Source organism: Phascolarctos cinereus, unplaced genomic scaffold (assembly GCF_003287225.1).
Source record: "Phascolarctos cinereus isolate Bilbo 61053 unplaced genomic scaffold, phaCin_HiC Scaffold_5;HRSCAF=322, whole genome shotgun sequence".
NCBI lineage: Eukaryota > Metazoa > Chordata > Mammalia > Diprotodontia > Phascolarctidae > Phascolarctos > Phascolarctos cinereus.
Genome location: NW_027555958.1, coordinates 381,144,438 through 381,154,185, shown reverse-complemented (window position 1 = coordinate 381,154,185; position 9,748 = coordinate 381,144,438). Strand labels below are relative to the sequence as shown.

The window sequence follows — 9,748 nt, the reverse complement described above, 5'->3', positions numbered from 1 at the left end:
CCAGATCTCCCTCTACTCACCTAGCATCCCTTGGTGGGAGCCTTCTCCCATACATCTCTCGCCCTTTCTAGTTTCCAGAATTCACAGACAAGCGGAGGCCTTGTGAACATCAGAGAGGATATGAGTTACCCATTAAGAGTGGGACTATCCTTGCTCTGCAGTTTCAGGGAGAAGACCCCAGAGTTTGGAGCGGCAAAACCTAACACAGCTTCACCAGAGCCTGAGCCTACCACAAAATTCGCCGTGACTCTCTCTCTGACCTGGAGACAGGCAATTCAGCTGATTAACCAAAAAAAGAGAATGAGCATAGGAGTGTTTTTCCCAGCCCTGCTTACATTTCTCCCTGACAACCCCTTCCCACCTCCACATACCATCTCAGAAGACTTATGGATCAAGAGAAACCTCTGGCCTCAGCAAAGGTCAGCTAGCTCTCCAATCTCCTGCCTACCTAGCTGTCCAAATGGCTCCCTGAGAGGGAGACCCAGCTGTTTGTCTTCTTCCCACCCCAGCCCTGCCCCCACACACCTGGAGTTCTCCACTACCTTCCTGGTTCTTTTGCCGGTCAGCAATGCAAACCTGTTCATGTTCACTGCAGGTCTTTTTTACCTTATGCTGTCCCAGGCATCCTCCCTTCCTTCCCCAACCCTTCCTCGGTACCCCCACCCTCTGTTTCTTCCTCCCACTTCTCTGATTCAGCCATCAAACTGTGACAGCATCAAAGAACCGAGGTACAATAGGTGCTGGAACGGGGTGGGGGGGGCAACTGTGCTGGGGAGCGCTGCTTGGGGTGGGGGGGAGTAGGGAGTGATCATAGGCTCTTGGAGATAATCGTTCAGCCCCCTCATTTTACTGGGGAGGAAACTGAGTCCGAGAGAGGGACTGCCACCTGACAAAGATCTAGAGAACAGAACAGAGACAGCATTCAGACTCAGGTGCTCTGATTGCGAATCCAATGCTCTGTTCATTTAATTGTCCCTCTTTGGGATTTGCCTTTTGAAGGACCATGTTTTCTTTGCTATCTTTGTGACCTTGGGCAAGTCACTTCCCGTTTAGAGATCTTCATTTCCTCATGTATAAAATGAAGGGGGTGAAAGATTATCTCTGAGGTCCCCCCAGCTCTAACCTCTATGATCCCACATCTCGAGCGCTGCCCCTGGATTAGGTGGGAAAGGAGAGCCTCCTAGCCCTGGAGGGCTGGTCCTAGGAGTCTCCCCTCCTCACATCTACCGTCCTACTAATCTGCTCCAGTCAGGCTTCTCAGGGTTGGGGAGGGGAAAGGGGAGTGGAGAAGGGGCCACCTCCTCAGGGTGCTGATTGTAATCAGGAACAGGAAGCTAGGATGCCACAGTGGGGGCGGGGAGGAGGAAGCTGCGAGTTCCCCCCATCCTCACCCGAGGTCTCCCCTCCCCCCTGCGTGTTTCCATGGTGCTGAACCCCCAGTCTGGTCCCCACCAGCTCAGCTGGCCGGTGGTTTGTGCGTGGGCGGGCAGCTTCAGGTCCTGGGGCCTCCTGGGGAGATGAGGGCGGGATAGGTGGGAGGGAGGGAGGGAGCTGCTCCGGCAGAAGAAGATCCACTCGCTGCACCTGGTGTATCCTAGCTCCCCTGGGGAGTCTCTGGTTGTCCTTCTTGTTCTCAGCCTTCTTCATTCCCCTGGATACTTAGACACCTGGGCAGGATAAATCTGCCCTTCTGTCTCCGCTGGGCTCACCCTCCTAGTGTGGGACTAGGGTTCTAGTAGCCCTCAACTTAGAACAGTGAGGGTGGGAGCAGAGGACTCGGAGCTTGGAATACTGAATGGAGTGAGTTTCTACCCCAGCACTACCACTTACTACTACTAGCAGCCTGACAGTCATGAAATCACTTCATTTCTCTCCATTATTCACTTATAAAATGAGGGGAGGGTTGGATTAGATAAGGGGTCAGCAAACTATGGCCCCTGGGCTAAATCCAGCCCACTTCCTGTGTGCTGTACAAAACCAGGCTGCACAGTTTGCTTACCTTAACTTCAGGGAGTGAGTTGCCCATGGCACATGAATAAACCATCGTTTATTAAGCATGTTCTATGTGCCCAGGTATTATGCTGGGGACACAAGTGCTAAGAATGAAACAGTCCTTCCAAAGTTATCTGGGAATATTTCAGAGAGAAGGGAGTTAGAACCCTCAGTCCTCCTTGGTTCCATCTGGAGAATGGGTCTTTTAGCTTGGAAGAGATGTCCCTGGAGTTGCCCAGGCCAGAGGGGCTGTGTCCTTTCACTCTGCCCTTGGCCTAGGTGAAGTTGACTCACCCTCCTCCCTCCAAGACCCCCTGGGGCTGAAACTATCCAATTCCCTTCCTAGGGGAGCTGGGGATGGGGGAGATGAGGGTTTCTGCAGAGTTCCCAGCATTCATTGTGCTTTGGCAAACCCCTACCAGGGGTTCTGGGGAAGGGAAAGCACAGGGAGCTTTTTCTGCAGGCTGGCGCCAGCCCTAGGGACAGAGGGTGCCAGCTACCCCATGGGATTTGAGGTGAGGTTAAGAAGGACAGCTCAGGGGCTGGCTTGGCTGTAGGGCCTGGGACTCCTGAGGCCTGTATTTTTCCTCTCCCTTTCCCTCTCTGCTCTACCCCCAGCCTCAGTTTCTCCAATATAGCAGCTCCAGATGCCAAGAGTCCAGGCTTATTACTTCTGAACTGCCTCATCTTCTCCCTGCTTCCCACCCTTCTTGCCCTTCCCACCAGGTCCTAGGGGTGGAGAGGCTGGACTAGCCTGGGCACAGCTGCTCCTGCCCCCCTGTGCCCGCCCAGGCTTGTCTTGCTGGTGTGATGGTTGGAGCAGGAAAGACCCAGTGATAGGGACCGTGAGTATGGCTGGGTGGGCCCACAAGGAGTCTGCCTTTCCCCAGGCCAGTTGGGCACCTCTCTGGGGCCATGCTAGGGGTGGGGTAACATTGGCCCCTAGAGGAGGGAGCTTAGGACTCCATGGCTTGTGCTCTATGCCCTCTTGTGGCTGGGGGTGGTGGTGCCAGCTTTTCTCCTCCAAACCCCACCTTCCCTTGTGGATCTGGGTATCCCCTTCCCCCACCCAGTGTCTGACCCTCCCCTGAACAGAGAGGGATCTTGCAAAACCCAAGATCACCAGGGAGTTGGGTTAAGCCTCTCAGGGGCTCTTTCCCCCAACACTGGGCTAAGCCAGTGCCCAAGCTCTTTGGTACCCTCTGCTGGCCTTGGGTGACTCAGCTGGAGGACTGAGGCAGCGCTAGAAACAGCCTCAGTATCCCTGCCCCCTTTTCCCTCTCAGGCTGAGACCCCTCACCCAGACAAAACCAAGGCAAGCCTGTCATCCCCAGAATTTGGCACATTGTTATCCACAGCCTCAACTCTTCCAGACATACAAATACACACCCTGGAATCAATTAGTCAATCAATCAGCACCTGAGATGTGCCAGGCACTGGCCTATGTGCTGGGGATCTGAGACAAAAAAAGTGAAATGGTTCCTGCTCTTAAGAAGTTTCCATTCTAATAGGGGAGACAATATGTGCATATTACAATAAAACATTCAGAACAAATAGAGGTAGTTTGGGAGGGAGGGCACTAACTGTTTTGGGGGTGGGTCAGGAAAGACTTCAGGTGGAACGGAGTGCTGGGATTGGGTCCTGGAAGAATGAAAAGAGTCTGTGAAGCACAGGTGAGAAGGCAGGCCTTCCAAGATCAGAGACTGCCCAGAGCAAAAGTAGATGGAGGGAGGACCGTGAAAAGGGCATTTGGGCTGGATTGTAGAGAGTGGGAAGAAGAGGGATGAGAAGCAAGGCTGGGAAAATCAGTGGGGACCATCTTGAGAAATGCAAGCATTTGTGTTTTGTAAACATAAGACAATCGGGAAGCACTGGAGTTTCTTGCAGAGAGGAGTGGTTGAAGAAAGAGACAGAGAGATGGGGGAACAATGAAGGAGGGGACCATTGGAAGAATCCAGGTGGGGAGGGGTAGGGGCCTGGGCTGAGGTGGGGCCGTGTGATTAGAAAGAAGGGGTCAGGAGGAAAAGTGCGGATGAAGGTAGAAATGGCGAGGTTTGGCGATCGACATGGGGTAAGGGAGAGTGGGGAGACAGAGATAACACTGGTATTCAGAGCTGGGGAGACTGGAAGATGGGTGATGCCTTCCACAGAAACAGGGAAATTTGGTAGATGGGGGGGCTCCAGGGGGAAAGAGAATGAGCTCTGTTTTGGACATGGTGAGTTTCAGATAGCTTTGGGACAGAGATGCCCAACGCCTTACCCATACATTCACGTTATATGAGCACACACTTGCACACACTCATATTAGACCAACAAGTATTTATTAAACACCTGCTACGTGCCAAGGCTCTGTCCTAGGTGCTACAGATATAAGTACATGCGAAGAGCCCACATGGATATACTATGTACACATAAAACGCAGGAAATCTTCCTACATGCTCAGCACACATGTGCACACATCCTTGCTTACAGACATGCACTTCAGTGTGGTCACACGCACACATGAATACATTGTCAGACATATGTACATATGTACTCCAGCATGTAGTTCCTTGCACATGATATACACATTCACACAAATATAAATGCCCATAAGCACAGCACAGGCACACACACAAATCTCAGGCCCTCTTATCCTCTACCCCAGGTCAGAATAGGAGGAAGGCCCAGAGGGCGTGGGACTTGGTACTGCAAGCTCCTCTAGCCTTCTCACTGACTCTTCTCCCCCTCCTCCTGTGGGGGGATTCCTGAATCACCAGATCAAGGCTATGAGGAAGGACCCCTGGACAGAATGTCAAGAGCCAAGGCTGGACAGCTGGCTGGGAGCAGTAAGGTCAGACTCATGTTTGGGAGCCAGGACCCCCAGCTACCTAGGGATCCAGAACCGTGCCGCTACATCCTGGCTGTTTTTCACTGAATGGCAGCCAGCGGAGTGCTTTGAGATCCTGGAAGGACTCATGGGAAAGATTCAAAGTTGAGAGAGGGATAGCTTCTGGTCCCCTGAGGACCTTGCTTGCTGTATGAATGGGCGGGGCTTGTTTTCTGTCTCCTGTCATCTTCTTTTTTTGCTCTCTGTTGGGGTCTGGCCTCCTGAGGCTCACAGGCAGGTGCTGGGTCCAGGCCCTGGCACTGCTCCCTCCCCCCTTTCCCCCCACCCCCATCAAAGCAGTGCTGGAGATATCATGGAGGCAGCAGAAACAGCACAATAAGCCAGGTGCCTGTGTCATGTTCACACACACACACACACACACACACACACACACACACACACAGAGGGAGAATGAGCAAGCTCTCTGTGCCACAAGTGTTGGGCTTGGCATTTATTTGTGCTGCCCTTCATCTGTGTCCTCTTTCCCTGCTCGGATGAGGGTCCTCTTCCAATGTGGCCCAGAGACCCCTGCTCAGGGTCCCATTCAAGCCTGCTCTATCGTCCAAGTACAATTGCTATCATCCTCTTTCTCCATTACTTTGCTTCTCTTTTAAAGTCCTGTTTTAAAAAAAAGGGGGGGGAACCGAGGCCTGGCTGGGTATGGGGGCCCAAGCATGGGATGAGGTTAGCAGGCTTCCTCTTTGGCCTCGCGGCGGCCTCCCTCCCTGTCTCCCCCCTTCACCAGCCCCATTCCCCTGAGCCTGGAGCCTGGAAAATCTGATGAGTCTGCAACTCCTAAGTTTCCAGGCCCTTATCCAGGGGCCTGGCAGCAGCGGCGGCTCTGAGGTTTGGGGCCAGACTCGGGGGGGGGAGAGGGCATCCCCCCAGCTTAGTTGGTAGTGGGAGGGGGAGTCCAGAGGCCAAGGCAAAACCACGGTGGAGCTATCTCTAGCTTCCCTTTAGGATGCCCTGGTCCTTGCAGAATGTCCATGTCCCACGGGATATGACTCTTGTTCCCTATCCCTTTCCTTTCCCGGTCCTCCCCTATCCCCGCTTTCCCCATCTCACAGCCAGTATCTACACCCCCTGCCACCGCTCCCACTTTGGCTGTAGGAAAGCCAAACTTTTCCTCACGACCCTGTCTTTCCTATTCACTGACATTCTTCTGGTTCTAGGGTGGGTGTGTATCACCCAGGCCTGACCTCTGCAGGCACCAGCCAGATGGGGGCTGTGTGGGGCAGGAGGAAGCAGTTTGGGCAGCAGTGACTGAGAGGGGAATGAGTTAGAGGGCACTGGGCCCCTAGCAGGTCAAGTTCATCCCCTTTCTTCATAGCCTGTCCCCAGGTTGAAGGGCTCTACAGTTCTGGGGGAGTGGAGGGCAAGGTCTGCTGATATAAACCCCCACCTCCAGGGAACATGCTGGTTCTCTTGATTACCACACCAAACCAACCCCATTTTGTAAGGGTCCTCACTCCATTTCCTCAACACAGAGGAGTATATGGTGGAAAAAGTGCCGGGTTTGGAATCAGAGACCTGTGTTCAAATCTTCCCTTTGTCTTTTATTATACATATGACCTTGGGCCAGTCATCTAAATTCTATGGGCTTCGATTTCTTTTTCTGTAAAATGAAGAGGTGGACCAGATGACTTTGAAGGAACCTTTCATTTCTAGGTTTATAATTCCATGATTCTATGATCACGGGGCAAGTCACTTAACCCTGATTTCCTCACTCCCTCCCAAAAAAGTGCCACTATGATTCTATGATCATAACCACAGCTAGTACATAGAGCTATAATTTAAAGTCAGGAAGACCTGAGTTCAAATATAGCCTCAGACACACTACCCTGGACAAATCATTTAACTTCTGTCTGCCTCAATTTCCACATTTGTAAAATGGCGATAGGGGCAGCTAGGTGGTGCAGTGGATAGAGCACCGGCCCTGAAGTCAGGAGGACCTGAGTTCAAATCCAGCTTCAGACCAAACACTTGACACTTACTAGTTGTGTGACCCTGGGCAAGTCACTTAACTCCAATTACCTAAAAATAAAAAAATTTAAATTTAAATTAAAAATAATAATAGCACTTGTTTCCCAAGGTTGTCGTGAGGATCAAATGAGAAAATATTTGTAAAACACTTAGCACAGTGCCTGGTATATAGTAGGTGCTTAATAAATGCTTGTTTCCTTCCCTGTCACACCCTGACCTAGATTCCAATCTCAGCTCCGCTACTTAACCTCAGTAAAATGGAAGGGTAAATTTGATGGCTTCTAAATTAGTCAGTTCTGTGACTCAATGTTCCACCTGCCCACAGAAGTGTATATGCACACACGTACATGCAGGCTGGAGCCTGTGCCTACTCTGGACAATGCAGAAGAAAATGATGGCACACCTCACTGGTTTCCGCTGCCATCACTTGCCCATGTGGGCCGCTCACACTATGCTCATATACCCATATCACCATCGGTTCTATGAAACGCTAAGGTTAAAAAAGTGCCTTCCCCCAAACAACTCTATGAAAAAGCCAATTAGCAAAATCATTATCAGCTCATGGAGGCTGACCTGCCCACAATGATTTAGCCAGTCACGTTTGGAAGAGGGATTTGAACCTAGGTTGTTTAACTCAGAGGATTCTAGATCTAAAGCTGGAAAGGGCCTCGGAGGTCGTAGAACCCATTTTACAGATGAGGAAACTGAGGCCTCGAGAGGGTAAATGACTTGCCTAGGGTTGAACAGCGAGCAAGCATCTGAAGTAAGATTTCAGCCTAGGTCCTCCTGGCTCTATCTATGCCTCTATCTTATGCAGGCTTGCATGCCTTTCCAGCAAGCCTACCCCACTGGGGGGGAGAGAGAGATTGGGAAAGGGAGGAGGAAGAAATCAGGGAAAGGGTTAGGGTTGGCATTGAGGATGGAGAAGAGGATCAGGACAGACATGAGGCTAGACATGGGGGAGCTCCTGCTGTCCTCATTGTGTGCCATACCTTCTCCACTGCCCTGGCCTCAAGCCAGCAGCCCTGTTGCCCTCCTCTCAAAGCCAAGCCTTAGGTAGGCACAGCTCCCCTGTTTCTGGCTTATGCAGCCTCCGGCTCTCGGCCAACAGGCTGGGCGGGGAGGCTGGTGGGTGGGTGGATGGGAGGGGCTGGCTCCACCCCCACGGCCTCCTAACTATCCCTTTCATGCTTGGTTATGAGGCCCCTGCTTTTCTTCACTGTCCTCCTCTGGCTCAGGGGAACCTTCGCAGAGGTAAGGTGGGCACGACTGGGGTGGCAAGAGGGGCTCGGACCACGGGGGCGATTCTGGGCTTGCCGCCTTCTCTGCGACCCCACAGCTGGTCTGCATTAGGTTAGCCCAGCGGCTGTTCCTGCACTGGCTGCTGGTGGACCAGAGACCGATCTTCCTTCCACTGCCTTAGAAACTCTGAGTGCCCCTTTGGGAGCTGTAGTGGTTGTGTCAGGGGCATCAGAGACTGCCGAGAGGTTCTTCCTTGCCTCTGGACTGGTCTGCTTAGCTTCTCTTCTGCTCTTGTCCCATCCCAACTGAGAAGTCTGGGTGCTGGGCCACTTGTCCCAACGATTCTCCTTCCTACAGGATGAAGATGGATGCAACCAGGTAGAGGTGCCCGCAGAAAGTGAGCATGGAGGTAGGTGCTCAAATAAGCCCCTGGAAAGGGCTGTGGGACAGTTTCCAACATCAGCTGGTATTCTCCATGTCTTCAGTGCCCTCTGCTCCGCCTACCCTCTCCGATGGTTGTATTTTCTCCCTCTTGGCTTCTTTCTTGCGCGGGCATTAGCCTCCCCTAAGGCTGGAGGGGCACACCCCCACCGGAGGGCACATGGTGCTATGCGTAAAGGCAGGAAATCTGGGTTCCTCTGCCAGTGGCCCTGTGATCCCAGGCAAATCAGTTTTCCCCTCTGGGCCAGAGTTTTTCCATGTGTAAAACAGATGAGCTGGATGAGTCGACTTCTAAGGTTCTTTCTACCTCTGAATCTTGTGCTGCCACGATCCTTCTCGCTCTAACATTCTGTGATCCCGTGGACCTATTCTCCTCTTCCAGGACAACCTCTGCAGGTGAACGTCAGTAGTCAAGGTCAGCCGGCGAGCCTGGTCCTGAACTGGGGGACTGGAGTCCCAGCTGGGCGGGGCTATGTTCTCCGTCTTACCCGCCTAGGCTTCTCTGCCCCTCTGGAGAAGCTGCAGCTCCAGGTTGGCCCCAATGCCAGTGGCTTCCAGTTCCAGGACCTGATCCCTGGGAGCCACTACCAGCTTGAGGTGACGGTGCTGCTACCCTGCTCCCAGAATTCCACTATCACCCTCACAGCTCAGACGAGTGAGTAGCATCAGTGGGAGACAAGGAAACCAGGCAAAGGGCACCTTCAAGTGAATTGGTAGAGGGGAGGAACTGGGCAGGTGGGCAGTTTTTCAGGGATCAGATTTAGTAGGATGATCTAATTTAGGGTCTGGACAGAATTTTGGGAATTGAGGGGAGATGGTTACATTCCCTCTCACTCCCTTAGCAGCCCACTGGACATTTCCTTTTCTGTCCCTGGCATAGCACCTTCACCTGTCCACAACCTGACACTCCGCAACTCTGGGAGCCCATCTAGGTTAGAGGCTACTTGGGAGTCTGCTTCTGGACAACTAGATGACTACCAGCTTCTCCTTTACCACTTGGAGTCTCAGACATTGGCGTGGAACATCTCGGTGACTCCAGGAACTCTCTCCTGCCATTTTGGCAGTCTCCTGCCAGGCAGTGAATATGCCCTATGGGTCACAACCTGGGCTGGTGACCTCTATGCCAAGACCAGCATTCGTCAGTGGACAAGTAAGGAGAGTATCCTGAGTTACCTTTGCAGTTATGTCCTCAGGGTACTTGGAGGTTGGGGTGAGGAG

At 52.5% G+C, this 9,748-nt stretch overlaps 1 protein-coding gene across 6 annotated transcripts in view; it reads left to right on the top strand.

Moving 5' to 3' along the window:
* The window catches only part of LOC110219620 (receptor-type tyrosine-protein phosphatase V-like), a 42,523-nt gene that overhangs the window by 2,939 nt on the left and 29,836 nt on the right, over positions 1-9,748 (top strand). For 4 of the 6 annotated variants that reach the window (XR_013487331.1, XM_078156422.1, XM_078156424.1 and 1 more), the window contains exons 2-4: positions 8,447-8,498; positions 8,913-9,185; positions 9,411-9,680. Coding sequence is in view for 5 of the 6 variants with exons in the window: in XM_078156422.1 (XP_078012548.1) it covers positions 8,447-8,498; positions 8,913-9,185; positions 9,411-9,680 (595 nt within the window). In the remaining variant the exon portion in view is untranslated. Of the gene's footprint in view, positions 1-4,708; positions 4,826-8,446; positions 8,499-8,912; positions 9,186-9,410; positions 9,681-9,748 lie in introns of those variants that run through there. The other 2 variants (XM_078156421.1, XM_078156423.1) reach the window with 2 other exon arrangements.